Source organism: Asparagus officinalis, chromosome 3 (assembly GCF_001876935.1).
Source record: "Asparagus officinalis chromosome 3, Aspof.V1, whole genome shotgun sequence".
Lineage (NCBI taxonomy): Eukaryota > Viridiplantae > Streptophyta > Magnoliopsida > Asparagales > Asparagaceae > Asparagus > Asparagus officinalis.
In genome coordinates, this window is record NC_033796.1 from 4,259,698 (window position 1) to 4,276,275 (window position 16,578).

The 16,578-nt window shown below is 36.7% G+C and overlaps 1 protein-coding gene and 1 non-coding gene across 2 annotated transcripts; both read left to right on the forward strand.

Moving 5' to 3' along the window:
• LOC109832037 lies at nt 2,734-3,513 on the forward strand. The gene has a single exon (XM_020399494.1). It carries the CDS (start codon nt 2,857-2,859, stop codon nt 3,400-3,402), a length of 546 nt encoding a protein of 181 aa, XP_020255083.1. The 5' UTR covers nt 2,734-2,856; the 3' UTR covers nt 3,403-3,513.
• Nucleotides 3,744-3,816, forward strand: TRNAK-CUU. Its single transcript has one exon. It is a non-coding gene; the product is annotated as a tRNA-Lys (tRNA).

A 16,578-nucleotide genomic window follows, 5' to 3' on the forward strand; every position in this document is an offset into this window, starting at 1 on the left:
TGATCGTGTCGATAAAAACATTGCATGATGAGTTCATGAGGGGATACAGTGGTTTTGTAAGATTTTGTTCATATTATTTTTGGGGATGTTGTTCTGTGAATGCCCTTTGTGTTAAGAAAATTTATGACTTGTGAGTTCCATTTGTCATTCATTTAATCATTATTTTCTCATTTGAACAATTCACGAGTTGTATTTTCTTTTAACTTGATGGTTTCTGGTGTAAATTCGCTTTGGTATTGTCTGATGATGCAATATATCTATCTAGTGGGTGATCTCAAATGTGCTTGTCAATGATGCTTGAAACTAAGAATGTCTATATTTTCCAACGAGCTTTGCTACAGGGACCCATAATATGAGACCAATAAGAGGGACAAGTGAGGTGTCCTCCTCTTATTGGATAATGAGTTGGTCATCATTAATGATGACCAACTCATTATCTAATAGGAGGGGGACACCTCACTTGTCCCCCCTATTGGTCGCATATTTTGGGTCCTTGGGGAATTTTTCTTTTCCAATTATACTTCTAGGAATCAGTTCTGGTTAGGGCAAATTTTTAAAAGAATCTTTTTTTTAATTTTATATAGCAAAACCGACCACTTTTCAAAATAATAGGTAAAAACGACCCTTTTCTTGGGAGAAGGGTCGGTTTTGCAGCAAATCAAATGCACGGGACTGGTCAGGACTACCAGTCCCGTGCATTTGATGATTTTACACGACCCCACCCCCTCACTGCACTCTGATCTCACCTATTCCCCACCCTCCCTTTTCCCTCGTGGACCCCACACCGACTACCTCTCCCTCTCCCTCATTTCACTCCTGACCTCACCTCATTCCACTCGTGACCTCCCCCTCCTCTCCCTCCTCCCCTTCCTCCGCCTCAAAGACCCCCACCTCTCCCTCTCCCTCCTCCTCTCCGACCTCATCCCCATCTCCCAAATTGATGTATTTCGGAGAGAGCTATTAGTATTTCTTGTGGAGTAGACACGCAAAATATTAAATGTGTTAGCTGAATCTTTTACATAATCTTCCCTTCCAAGTCTCCAAAGTCATGGCATCAATATTAAATATGATGCAATTAACAATTTTCATAACATATTTAATTCCCCCAAGGGGGAAGTATTACATAAGTAATCGCATGTGACCCCCAAGTAGACCATAAGGATTCGCTTTCGCTTCCAACTTCAACATTTCAGGACCAATGGCTTTCTACATAATATTTTTCTACCCAAAGATTTGGCTTTCTACGTAATATAATAATCCCTTTTAAGTGTGTAAAGGAGTAGGATCCCAACAAGTATATTTGCTTGCTCTAGTTTAGTTCCTTAGTGCAAAGCTTAGGAGCTAACACAATCGTCTCTTTCTTAAGGTATAAAATAATTATGGCGCTGATAGAGAGTTAGCCACATGTTAAGCCCAAGTCCGTGTTATGTCTTTTTCATTTTTATCAGCCGCCCATGATGATTCGATGAATATGCGGATTAAATGAAGGGGAGTTGGATCATCCACCCAAGATCTCTTAAGTAGAGCCAAATCTCTCTAAAGAGCCAACCCAAGGGGCTGTACATATTTAAATCTCATAACTTGATACGAAACAGATCCGTCTCCAATATACTAGTAAAAGGGGACTTGTGGATGTGGATAAGATCATTGAGAACATAAAGAATGAGGACATAACCCTTGAGTCATTTTTTCTTAAGGGGAAGTGGACTGTCTGTGAGTTTCTTTCAGGTAGACGGGCCAATGGTTTTGTAATTATTAATTTCTTTGTTTGTCACAATTTCCTTTATCCGTATATCGGTTGATATTTACATCAATAAATAATCATCCTCATCGGCTCTACACGGCAAAGGTTCTCTGTATTGTGATGTAGAACACACGGCAGACACGTTTATGTCGAAGCGGGACAGTCGCATGCCCACTTACGGTTTGAGAGATATCTGTATTTTTGTCCGTTTTTTACTATTTTTAGTAATGCTTTAGGAGTCTGTTTTGATTAGGAAACAAAGCCGATTTGATCTCAGATTTGACCGGTGGACTTTCCTATCGTAAGGAGTCTTTTTAGGAGTTTTAATGTTTTAGGAATTCTTTTACTATTTTTGGTAAGTTAAGAGTCCTTGTAGGAGTTTGAGTCCTTGTAAAAGTCTTATTTCTTTTCTATTTAAGTAGGGTCTTGTAAGCCCTAGAGGCATAACTTTTGATTAATAAAATTTCGTTTTTCTTCAATATTTATTTCGTGGACTCGAAGCGATCTTCGTAGATTCGAAGATTGTCCTTGGTGGATTCTGATGCTACAACTTCCGCGCTGCGTCGTATTGCGTCCATTTACCTCCCCAGTCCACGACTCGACTGACCCAAGTCATAACCAACTAGTCCTAGTCAAACTTAAACCCAATTTGAGCTTCGAGCCCTAGTTATTGGCTCATAGAACCATAGCAACCATGACTAGATTGCCACTCCACACCATCTTAAACTTCCTAATTTTAAGTCAAATGCTTTGGGCATTAAAGCCCAACCTTCCAAACTTTTTGTTACACAAATTAACTACGTCAATATCATTAACCACCATCTTGGATGAAACCTCCCCTTAATACGACCCTCGGCTATATTTGGCCTTTGGAGATTGTCAAGGGCGCAACTAATCATACTTCTTTGAATCTCACACGCACGATCGACTCACTCCATGAAGCATCCCATATCCCTCATTAATTAAAGGTTCACACAGATCGACTCTCTCCCTTTGGCTCTACCCACACAAAGATACCCACTTTCTAGGCCCTCTCTATATAATAACCCCCGCTCACAAAACTCACTCTCCAACCAATCCCTCACCGGCCAACTATTCTCAACATATCGATCATGGCTCAACTCCGATGTGAGATGAACATCATGAAACTAACAAACCTCGACACGAGCCCCACCTCGGGCAAGCTCTTCATAAGATACTACGTTTACGTAGGAGGAGGAAGGAGGGTGAGGATAGATACCCGAGAGGTTCCAAGCGCGGGCGAAGACCCGCACTGGGGCGAGGAGTCCTCCTTGGAGTGCGCCGTGCCCTCGAACCCTGTGAAAAAGGCGATACGCGAGCGTGGTGTTTTGTTCGAGCTGAGGTGGAGGAGGGACGAGTCGTGTTTCGGCATGAAAGCGAAGTCTAAGATGCTGGGGAGGGCTGAGGCTGCTTGGGAGGACGCGTTGGTCGAGAAGCGGGTGAGCTTTGCGATGCGGAGCCCGTTGACGGTGACGGAGGGGTGTAAGCCGCCGACACTTTTGGTGAGGATGGGGATTAAGGTTAGGGATCTGGAGTTGAGGGAGAAGCATAAGGGGTGTGATTGTGAGGGTTGTGGGTGGATTGGGAGTGAGGAGGACATGTTTGTAGCTGCAACTGCGGCTACTATATATGATTGATATGCATGTGTAGGTGGATGTTAATGATAGTTTTTTTTTTTTGTATATCTTTTTGTTTTGATTTTAGAAATGTTTGGGGTGACCGGATGTGATTTTCTATGAGATTTGAGATGGTGTAGTTAGTTTCAACGTTTCATGGCCCTGAGATCATTTTATGGAAAAAAAAAAATTTGAGCTACAGGAAAGCGTTTCTCGAATTATTAGGTTCGTAGTTTTAAGTAAATTCCTTTTTAGTCTCCATTCCAGCTTCCAAGCGATGGTGCGGAATTTCGGTGGATGGTTTTTGGGGAGACCTTTCTTAATTACTAATTTTTGAAAATTGTAGATACTCGTTGCAACAAGCCCGTCTAGCTCAGTTGGTAGAGCGCAAGGCTCTTAACCTTGTGGTCGTGGGTTCGAGCCCCACGGTGGGCGCGTTGTTTCTGTTTTTAATTAATTTTTTCTAAGCTCTTTTTTGCACATGAGCCCCTATAGTTCACCTTTACTGTGTTTCTAACCTACTTTTTCTATGCTCTTTTTTTGCACATGAGCCCCTACAGTTCACCTTTTTTGTGTTTCTAACCTAGCAGCTTTCTTAAATTCTCTCAAACGACGCCTTGGAGGTAGGGGTGCTAAATCATATCTGTACTTGAGGAAATATCTGTAACGTATATGTTAGGATACAGATGTAGTTACTCAAATGTATAGCTGATATGATATGGTTATGGATATGATTTTGCAGTGTATTCGGATTAGTATCTGAAAACATATTAGGCATACTGCTACACAGTTTTAATCCTTAGATTATAAATTATAATTTTGATGATCAAGATGTTTAATCTTAGCTTTTCAGATATAATGAACATATATATTAAGGAACTCTTTTTTGTATCACATGAACTATATTTTTTCAATACTATCTAGTTTTCTCATAGTTATTTTATATCCTCATGCATATCTGCTTATTTATCCTCATATATATCCGTATCCGATTTTAACATATATGGATGTGAATTTTCTTTACTAAGGTATGTTTGTATCCGTGATGGGTAAGCAGATATGGATATGATAAGTATCATATCTTAGTTGTATCCGGACCGAATGCACCCCTACTCGGAGGTCGATCAAAGAAAAGTCATGCAAATCCAAAGAAATAAGAGCCACGTGACATTAGGTTCCTTACTAAATTTCGGCTAATCTAAGTAAGAAAAAGAAGAAAATAATAATTTGGGCTGAGGCCCAAGACGTTGGGCCTGTCATGGGCCACTGCTAGCTCTGCCACGAGTGTCTTGGGTCTAACAAATACAACCTTTTTTTATGGCGATAAATTCAATCCTTAATCTTTTAAGGGTAATGCTAATGGAGGACAAAATCTCATAATTTTTAGTCATGAGAATCTAATTAAGTAGCTAGCTAGCTGTAGCCTTCAAACTTTTGTCTTGGGTCTAACAAATACAACCTTTTTTTATGGCGATAAATTCAATCCTTAATCTTTTAAGGGTAATGCTAATGGAGGACAAAATCTCATAATTTTTAGTCATGAGAATCTAATTAAGTAGCTAGCTAGCTGTAGCCTTCAAACTTTTAATGTGTTCATGATATGAATGACTCATCCTATGAGTCATGCAATGAATCATCAAAAATTAATGATTAATCAAGTGAGTCATGCAATGAATCATCTTATGAATCATTACATTTCAAAACCATGTGCTAATAAACCATGTGCTCAAACCATACCACTAAGTGACTCATCTCATGACTCATTATACATGGTATGTGTATTTCATAAATGAGAATACCAAATTATTATCACTAATACAGTATTTCATAAATACGGTATATAGTATTATTCCAATCTTTAACTAATTAGTCACTATATGACCAAATAAATCAAGAGTTGACCAAAAGTCAACTGTTGACCAAAAAGTCAACTAGTTGACTAAAAGTTAACTTTATGGGAAAAATACTGGAATTCATTTCCTAAGCACATAGCATTCCGATTTTACCGATATACATAACCGTTTATGTGTATCCGGAAGAAATCATATATGCGTATCAATCATACGCATCACTCCATAAATTGTGTTTCATAGGATTCAAGTACGCGCTTGGTGTGACTCTAGGGCCCAACTTAAGAACTCGGCAGTGGATCATATCCACAAGTACAACAGAGGTGCTAGCTACACATGAAGACCACCCGGGTATAAGTTGTGATAAAGGTCTGCAAGATGCTTATCCAATTTTATCAGGACCACTCAATGATAATACCGTACAGTCCGGTCTCTTCGTCAAACCATGTCAAACTATTGAGCCTAGGGTATGGCAAACTGTCAAACCCTAATAGCTTGATTAGTGTTTATTGATATTAAACTCATAACCTATAAGATCAAACTGACAATCAGTTTATCTTATTTACCTTGGCCAAGGATTTTCAGGTTATAGTTATATCAAACAATCTTATGACATCAACCCCTATACTGGGAGAGACGAATCCCTTCTTGGCATCTCAATATCTACTTATGTCTCGGGATGTACCCAACAAGAACCGTTATGCACAACTCGATGAGAACTGTGGTTAGGTAAAAGTCTAAGTACACCTATACTGACATGTAAGATATTGCACTCATGCCTCAGGTCATGAGACTACTATGTACTATATCACTTGAGAACTTCTATTTGACAGTTAAGTATAATTACCAACTAGATGTTCTCAGTGAGTCGTTCAGTCAACTCATTCACTAATGAGTCACCTGTATACTATATCTTGATGTCTCACATCAATGATCTAAGAGATGGATCATCATCCTTCCAAAGGAGAAATAAAGTATACACTAGTCTTACCAAAGTGATCATGTCCCATTACATCACTTCATCGACTAGGAACATTTTAGAATATACGTTAGCGACAAATCAGATCTCTTCATTACGATCATATCCGTAATGTCTGATAGTCTAGTATCATTCTAAGGACTTTATCTGAATATAAAACTACCAGATAAATCTGACCAAAATAGCATACTATTATTTTGAACAAGGATATTATATTCATATAGGTCCTGTTACAATATACAATTATTGCCTGCAGGGCACCTATATCTAACAAACTCCCACTTGCACTAAGGCCAATCATTGTAGTATCTAATACCCAATAGCTCAACAAGTTTCTCAAATTGTGAACGAGCAATTGCCTTTGTGAATGGATCTGCTATATTATCTTTTGTGTCTACTCTTTCAATCTTGATCTCCCGGCGATCAACTATCTCCCTGATCAAGTGATACTTCCTCAGAATGTGTCTGGACTTATGGTGAGATCGGGGTTCCTTTGTTAGAGCTATTGCAGCATTATTATCACAGTATAAAGGTACTGGATCTTTAATGGTGGGAACAACTTCCAGCTCTGAAAGAAACTTCCTCATCCAGACAGCTTCTTTGGCTGCATCATTTGCCGCAATGTATTCGGCTTCCATAGTAGAGTCTGCTACTGTGTCCTGCTTGGAACTTTTCCAACTGACAGCCCCTCTATTGAGGGTAAAAACATATCCTGAAACAGATTTACTATCATCTATATCGCTCTGAAAGCTAGAGTCGGAAAAAGCCTCCATTTGGAGGTCACTTTTACCATATATCAAAAATAACTCTTTAGTCCTTTTCAGGTACTTAAGTATATTTTTGACCGCTTTCCAGTGCTCTTCTCCATGATTAGATTGGTATCTACTTACCAAACTGAGTGAATAAGCGATATCCGGTCTAGTACATAACATGGCATACATGATCGATCCTACTGCCGAGGCATAAGGAATTAGACTCATGCGTTTCATCTCTTCATCAGTCTGGGGAGACATCTTTTTAGAGAGCGCACTTTGCCAATGTATCTAGATTGGGACAATCCTAATATCCTTTTAGATCTATCTCTATAGATCTGAATACCCAGTATACAGGATGCTTCACCCAAATCTTTCATGGAAAATCTTTTTGATAGCCAAATTTTAACCGCTTGTAATGACGGTATGTCATTACCGATTAAGAGTATATCGTCTACATACAAAATAAGAAACGATATTATACTCCCAATTATCCTTTTATAAACACATGGTTCATCTGGATTTTTGATGAAACCAAACTCTTTGATAGCATCATCAAAACAGATGTTCCATCTCCGTGATGCTTGCTTCAGTCCATAAATAGATTTAAGCAATCTACATGCTTTTCCACTGCTCCCACTGACTACAAAACCCTCTGGTTGTGTCATATATATGCACTCTTCTAAATCACCATTTAGAAATGCAGTTTTGACATCCATTTGCCAGATCTCGTAGTTATAGTGAGCAGCTATAGCAAGTAGGATCCGAATAGACTTCAGCATAGCTACTGGAGAAAAGGTTTCATCGTAGTCCAAACCAGGTCTTTGCGAAAACCTTTAGCTACCAGTCTAGCTTTAAAAGTTTCTACTTTCCCATCTACACCCAACTTTTTCTTAAACAACCATTTGCAACCTATGGGTATCACCCCTTTAGGAGCATTGTCTAAGATCCATACTTTGTTGGTGTACATAGAGTCTATTTCGGATTTCATTGCATCTTGCCAAGCAATAGAGTCCCTACTCTGAAAGGCTTGCTGATAACTCAAAGGTTCGTCATCTTCTATGACGTGATCTAACATGCAACCTTCAATGAGAAAATCATATTGCCTCTTAGGTGCATGAGATCGCCTTGGATATCTATGGAGTGGTTGTGGTTCTTCTGGTACAACTGAATTTTCTGGTTCTACTAATTTATCAGTATTGATTTGTATATCTGAAATTTCTTCCAGTTCTACCATGCTCCCACTAATTTCTTTTTCAAGAAATTCCTTCTCTAAGAAGGTGGCATGCCGAGAAACAATTATCTTTTGTTCATCGATGTGGTAGAATTGATATCCAATGGAATTCCTTGGATATCCTACAAATTTGCATAATACTGAGCGTGCCTCTAACTTTTTGGGATCTTGCTTCTTTACATAAGCATGACATCCCCAAATCTTAATATAATTAAGATGTGGTTTCTTCCCACTCCATATCTCATATGGAGGTTTAGGCACTGCTTTAGTTGGAACCCTATTCAGTAAGTGTGTTGCTGTTTCCAACGCATACCCCCAGAATGAAAAAGGTAACTCAGCGTTACTCATCATGGAACGTACCATATCTAATAGGGTACGATTCCTCCTTTCTGACACGCCGTTAAGCTGTGGTGTAAAGGGTGGAGTAATCTGAGAGAGAATCCCATTCTCTTTTAAAAACCCTAAGAATTCCGAGCTCAAGTATTCTCCTCCTCGATCCGATCGAAGAATTTTAACTTTCTTGCTTGTTTGATTCTCTACTTCATTTTTATACTCGATAAATTTCTCAAATGCTTCAGACTTGTGTTTCATCAAAAACACATGTCCAAATCTTGAAAAATCATCAGTAAAAGTAATAAAGTAGGAGTAGCCACCTCTGGCCATTGTAGACATAGGACCACATACATCACTATGTATCAGTCCTAAGAGTTCTGTAACTCTTGCTCCAGTTCCCTTAAATGGAGTCTTAGTCATTTTACCTTTAAGACAAGACTTGCAAGTATCATAAGACTCAAAGTCAAATGGATCTAAATATCCATGCTTATGTAGCTCGCCAAGTCTTTCTTTATTAATATGACCAAGTCTACAATGCCATAAGAAAGCGTCGTTCACAACTGAGTGCTTTCTTTTATTAGTGTGATGAGTATTCAGAATTGTGTTTTGATTAAGAATATATATGCCATTACACAATGTTCCATAAGCAATCAACTTTTGATTAAATATGATATTCATAACATTGTTCTCCAACTTGAATATATATCCATCTTTATCTAATAAAGATACGGATATTATATTACACATCATAGTTGGTACAAAATAGCAGCTATTCAAAATCAAAACGTTACCATTTGGTAAAGATAGATGAAAATCCCCTACTGCAAGTGCTGCAACTATTGCACCATTACCAACTTGTAGGGTCATCTCTCCAGGTCCAAGTTTTCTATAGCTTCTCAATCCTTGTAACAATTTACAGATGTGAGATCCTGATCCGGTATCTAATACCCAAGATGTAGGATTTATAGAAAAACAATTCTGAGTAACAAACACACCTGAAGATGAAGCAACAACTTGCTTATTCTTGATGTGTGAGGCTAAGAATTCTGGGTAGTTTCCTTTAACATTTCTCAACCAGTCTATGAAATTAGGATCGGTTAACTTGTTCTGTTGTGATATGATTTTAAAGCCAGACATAATGGCCTGAAAGAGAGAAAAAATTATTTTAGCAGATGTTCAATACATAAAATAGATTTGGTTTATTTTTATCTAAGTTATGCCTCCCACTATTTCTCAAGTCCCTCAAAACTTTATAAGAGGTGATCGGAAAACAACCCCTTGTTTTCAAGTAGGATCAAGATCCAATTATCATTGAATGCATCAACCTTGGCGTATGTCAACAAATTGACACATTCAATAATAGGATGTTATATACATATAGGTCCTGTTACAATATACAATTATTGCCTGCAGGGCACCTATATCTAACACCCCCCCCCACCCCCCATCATTTGTTACTTAAAAGGACTAATGGCTTCACGTGAGGATATAAGAATCAAGATCCTTCCCTTCGCGCGCACTCCACAAGCATTTTACATATTCAAACCTTATCATAGAAGCATTATATTGTGAGGCGGTGAGGTTAGTTAACCCCTAGTTTACTAGGTGATTAGTGAGCAAATCATTTGTACATCAACCTCTTTTTGATATGATTTCATTATGATGCAGTCAAAAGATTCAAGACTGAGAAATTCGAGCCGAAGTACTAGATTATCACATTGTTAACGAATCAAACGCTTAGGGGCTGTTTGGTTCCCTGTTTTTTAGAGAAAGACTCTCGTGAAAGCCTGCCAAAGTGTCAAAAGTGTCACTTTTTAGAGGCGATTTTGCTTGAAAGCCTGCCGAAGAAGTAACAGTTTGACAAGCTTTCAAGGGGAAAAATTTCTAACCAAACGGACCCTTACCGATCTCTCATTGTTATGGGTTTTTTTTTTTTTTTTTGTGAAGTTGTCTTGGGGAAAAAATTCAATTACAGAAGTCATCAAATATAGAAATTTCCCTTTTTGAGTCAAAATTCTAAAACGAGGAATATCTAATACCGCTCAATGAAACACAAAGTCAAAGAGCTTATATCACAATAAAAGTCCATGGTAAGCTATCACCTAGATTACTTTTACAAATGAAAATTTTGACGCCTTGGTTCCCTCAATCATTGAAGCACCGCATTGTTGAGGACAAAAGGTCTAATATTTGATTAGGTAAAACCAACTTTATAACTGTTGTTGAAAATTCCATCTCCTTTGTGAATTGACAATGTTTTTACATTTCTACCTTTCTTAAAGGAGTTTGATGAGGACGAGATGATCGAATTTTGGACTTCCATCAAATAAAGATAAGTACATTTCAAATTGTTAACATCTTGTGGAGAGAGTATAAAATTGAAATTCCTATCTTGCTTATTTTATCCAATGCTCTTATATATTAATTTTAAAGAGAAAATGCACGAGAAACTATTTGTTGATCCCAAGAAATGTCTTGGAGACAAATTCAATTTTTCGCTGACCCCTTAGTTTTGTAACAAACCCCTCCGAACTAATGGTGTTACTTCTAAGTTTTATTCTAACTCAAGGGGGGCATTTCTAAGATACCCCCTTTAACTTTCAAAATACTACAAAATTCCCTTCAAATTTTGTTAGGAAACCCCCAAGGCAATCCTCGTTAGGGGGACTGGGGGAGTTTCTAAAAAGTGATTAACACGGAAAGGGGTATTTGATGAACCCCACAACTTACTTAATGGGGCTCTTTTTCTGACATTTGAAAGGTTAGTGGGTTATGTGAGGAAATGCCCAAGGGTGTTATGAGAAATTTATACTAATGGGCTGTTTGGTTCGATTTTTATAAAAAAAAAAGGAAAAGGAAGAGTGTCAAGAAATTAAATTTTTTGTATTTCTATAAAAATTTGTAAGAGAAGTTTATATAACTCAAAATGTTCTAATTTTCTAATTGCTATTTCTTTGTTCGGTTTAAAACATATAAATGAGATCCTAACTTTATAGAAAATAGGTTGTTTAGATTGTTTTCTTTTTCTTTTGTTTGGTTGGATTAAAAATTTTATGAAAAAGTGAAACTCATACAAGAATGTAGACAATTTTAAATTTTATGCAAAAGTGGTACAGATGTACTTTATTATTATTTAAACATAAATATCAGGTTTCCTTGCAATTTTCAACAATTTGGAGAGGAAGTTAATTTTTATAAAAATTATGCTTTTCTTTACTTTATGAAAGTTAGTTTTATAAAAAAATTTGAAACTAAACACAATTTATAAGAATCTACAAAAAATTGTTATTTACAATAATACTATTATCAAGTATTTTATCAAAAAGTTTCTATAAATAGGTGACCCAAACTACTTCTTGTCAGACTAAAAAGAGCGGTAAAATCTACCAACAAACCAGCAGAAAACTTGTTATTAGCCGACAAGAGAAAGTAACAACACGCGACTCCAGCAGGGGAAAAAAAATCATATCTCATATCAGCCATTGAACAGTGTTTCGTAAACCCCCATGTGCGGGGGTCCCACCATGTAAACCAGGGTGTGTTAGTGGGTGCTTTTGCTTTCATTTTTTAAGGAAAACTTGATTTCCAAATCTTGGGGGAAAAGGTAACGTTAGTATGATGTTATACACCACCCAACAATCCCCACACAACCACGCCGCGGCACGCTCTCTGTCAGGTGACAGGTTACGCGCACCGCCTTCGGTGAGCTCACCGCACCTTTCTTCTTGTTTTGGATTTGAACTTTGGGATCTTTTCAAATAAGCCCCTGTATTCTTCTTTTGCCAACGTGTTAACTGACACATTATTGTACATGCAATGTGACAGATTAAGGGGGTGTTTGTTTCAAAAAAATTTTGGCATTTGGGTGGGATTTCAAATTCTAGGATTAAAAAGTGGGTTTTTTGGGTTTTAGAATTCCATAAAACTTATTTGTTTTAAAACAAATTTTAAAATATCAAATCCCCAAATAATAAAAAAGTATTATATTTAAGAATTTGTGAAATCCTCTTTTTTGGGTGGGATGTGGGGTGGATTTCAAAAGTGTTAGACAAATTAAGGATTTTAAATTCTAAAAAATTTAAAACAAACAAAAATATTACAAATTATAGTATTTCAAATCCTAAAATATTGTTGAAACAAACAAAGTTTTAGGAATCCCAACTCATAACAAATTACCTATGGATTTCAAATCCCATGGTGAAATCCATATCCTAAAATTATAGGATTTGAAACTATGGATTTCAAATCCCATGGTGAAATCCATATCCTAAAATTATAGGATTTGAAACAAACACCCCCTAACTTGATGGGAGCTCCTATTTATCCATACTAACTCTTTAAAAAATATAAAAAAACTGTTGGGGTAATGCAAAGGGAACGAATGAGATTATACTCCTTACAATTTGTTAAAGAATGAAGGATTATTTTAGTAAGAGTTAAGGATAAGAAAAATGATAGGGGCACACCCCCAATCACAACTCTAACCACACACACTCTCTCATTTGTTATAGTGCATCGGGTCCCACATGAGATTTTAAAATTTTAAAATCTTATGTGGGCCCGATGCACTATAGCAAGTGAGAGAGGGGGTGCCCCCAAAATCTAAGAAAACGTGCCCCCCCTCCCCCCAAGACTTTGTCAACGGGTGCTTTACCTGCAAAATTAAAGTTTTTATTCTCTAAGCTTCCGAAACACAAAACCCAAAAAATTAAAATATGTGAAGACCATAATACCATTTTCTCTTTCTATGATAATGTTACTGATAGTTAAAATGATTGATGGGCATTGTTATTTTATTATTTTTGTTTTTATTATTTTCATTGTTTTTGTTTGTATTGGGAGATTTTTAAGGTTACGGGTTTAATTGTTAAGGTTACGGGTTTAATTGTTAATGTTACAGGTCAATTGTTAAGGTTATGGATCCCTTTTCTCTCTCTCTCTCTCTCTCTCTCTCTCTCTCTCTCTCTCTCTCTCTCTTTATCACGATGTTACTGTGATAATAGTTGAAATTATTGATGTGGATTGTTATTTTATTATTTTAGTTGTTGATGGGGAAACTAATTGTTTTTATTTGTATTAGGAGATTGTTAATGTTACGGGTTTAATTGTTAAGATTACGGGTTTAATTGTTAAGGTTATGGATCCATTCTCTCTCTCTCTCTCTTTATCATGATGTTACTGTGATGATAGTTGAAATAATTGATGGGGATTATTATTTTATTATTTTTGTTTTTTATTATTTCAGTTGTTAATGGGGAAACTAATTATTTTTGTTTGTATTGGGAGATTGTTAAGATTACAAGTTTGATTGTTAAGGTTACGGGTTTAATTGTTAAGGTTACAGGTTAATTGTTAAGGTTATGGATCATTTCTCTCTCTCTCTCTCTCTCTCTCTCTCTCTCTCTCTTTATCATGATGTTATTGTGATGATAGTTAAAATGATTGATGGAGATTGTTATTTTATTATTTTTGTTTTTTATAATTTTCGTTGTTGATGAGGAAACTAATTGTTTTTGTTTGTATTGGAAGATTGTTAAGGTTATGGGTTTAATTGTTAAGCTTACAAGTTTAATTGTTAAGGTTACGGGTCAATTGTTAAGGTTACGAGTTTAATTGTTAAGGTTATGGGTTAATTGTTAAGGTTATGGATCTCTTCTCTCTCTCTCTATCTATATTTATCATGATGTTACTGTGATGATAGTTAAAATGATTGATGAAGATTGTTATTTTATTATTTTTGTTTTTTATTATTTTCGTTGTTGATGGGGAAACTAATTGTTTTTATTTGTATTAGGAGATTATTAAGGTTACATGTTTAATTGTTAAGGTTATGAGTTTAATTATTAAGGTTACAGGTTTGTTGTGTAGGTTAACTTCACAACCAAAGCGTAACATTCATAACCAACGCATATCCTTAACAACAAACTCGTAACCTACATAACAAACTCATAACCTTAACAATCAACCTGTAACCTTAACAACCAACCCGTAACCTTCACAACCAATGCATAACCTTTACAATAGGGGTGAGCACGGTTCGGTCCAAACCGAAAAAACCGACCGAACCAACCAAAATTTAACGGTTCGGTTCGGTTTTAGTTATAAGTCGATTCGGGTCGGGTTGAAAAATTTTCAACCCGAACCGCTCGAAGCGACCGCTTATATCCCTTACTAACCCATACCATAATGCCCATTCTTCATTTACCCGACCCGTTCTTCATTTCTATAAAATCCCAACTCCTCTCCAACCTAAACCTATCTCCAACCTCAGCCTTCAGCCACCACCGCTCCAAGCCTCCAACTCCGACGATTCTCTGGCGGCGAGATGTCTCATGCCCATGTCCTTAAACCTTCTCAAATCTTTCAGTATATTAACCTCCTCTTGTGATGGGATCAGATGTAAGCCAGCTTTTGTTCTTTCCCTCTTTGGTTTCAAAATCGTTTTACCCTCCAGATTCGCTGGATTTGAGTGCGTTCTTGCTGTCAAAGTTTGTTTCTTTAGATAACACTGAGGCTGGCAGAGGAGGATCCCATCACCTCTTTGTTGCTGGGAGGCAGAGAACCGGATGCAAGCCGAAGGCGACGACGATGGAGGATGTTGGGGGAGAGAAAGGATCATGGATCGAAACAGCTGATGAGATTGCTCATCAGATTAGTCATGGTTTGTTACCCTGTCTTGATTCCATTTTATAACAAATTAATCACCTCCAAGCTCTAATGATGCAAAATAATCCATTTTCTTGTAAGCAAGATAACTGAATCTAAGTTTGATAAGCTTGTGACAGTATTCGCTGTGATCATTTCTGTGCTGTATAGTGAATAATTAAGTGTGTTTAAGTTTTTATAATATTTGAAAGTAAGAACTAAACAAACTGAACCAAACCGCACCGAACCGACATGGAGCAGTTCGGTTCGGTTCTGACTAACAGGAGGTTTGGTTCGGTTGTTCAAAATTTAAAAAAAACCGACCCGAACCGAACCATGCTCAACCCTACTTTACAACCAATCATTATCCTTAACAACGAATACTTTAAAAATATTGTGGCTTTAGAGGTTTGAACCCCTAACCTTTTGTCCAAACTCCCAAACTTAACAATTAAAATTAAACCCGTAATCTTAACAATTAAACCCGTAATATTAACAATCTCCCAATACAAATAAAAACAATTAGTTTCCTCATCAACGACAAAAATAATAAAAAACAAAAATAATAAAATAACAATCCCCATTAATTATTTTAACTGTCATCACACTAACATCATGATAAAGAGAGAGAGAGAGAGAGAGAGAGAGAGAGAGAGAGAGAGAGAGAGAGAGAGAGAATGGATCCATAGCCTTAACAATTGACCCGTAACCTTAACAATTAAACCCGTAACATTAACAATCTCCCAATACAAACAAAAACAACGAAAATAATAAAAAACAAAAATAATAAAATAACAATGTCCATCAATCATTTTAACTATCATCACATTAACATCATGATATATAGAGAGAGAAGGAATCCATAACCTTAACAATTAATCCGTAACATTAACAATTAAACCCGTAACCTTAAAAATCTCCCAATACAAACAAAACAGTTACTTCCTCTCATTAAGAACAAAAATCATAAAAAACAAAAATAATAAAATAACAATACCCATCAATCATTTTAACTATCAGTAACATCATGATAAAGATAGAAAGAGGTATTATGGTCTTCACATATTTTAATCTATTGAGTCTTGTGTTTTTGGGGCTCAGAGAACAAAATCTTTATTTTTAGAGGCAAAACATCTGTTGACAAAGTCTTAAGGGAGAGAAGTATATTTCCTTAGGTTTTGGGGGCCGGAAGCATTTTCCCTTTTTATAATTGTAATGGAATTGCTAATAAAGAACTTTTTTTAGTAGGTAATTTAGGTGCTTGTTCTGGGAAGTAGGTAGAAAGGGTTGAACGCGTGATACTGATGCCGGCGTAAATAACATATTGCCGAGGTCGCTAAATGCAAAAAACCTTTCCAGTATTTGAAATTTAAATCATCTTTAAAACGTCTCTCCTACAGCGGC

Coding starts and splice junctions, on each gene's coding strand:
- LOC109832037 (XM_020399494.1), top strand. CDS start 2,857: ATGGCTCAACTCCGATGTGAGATGAACATCATGAAACTAACAAACCTC.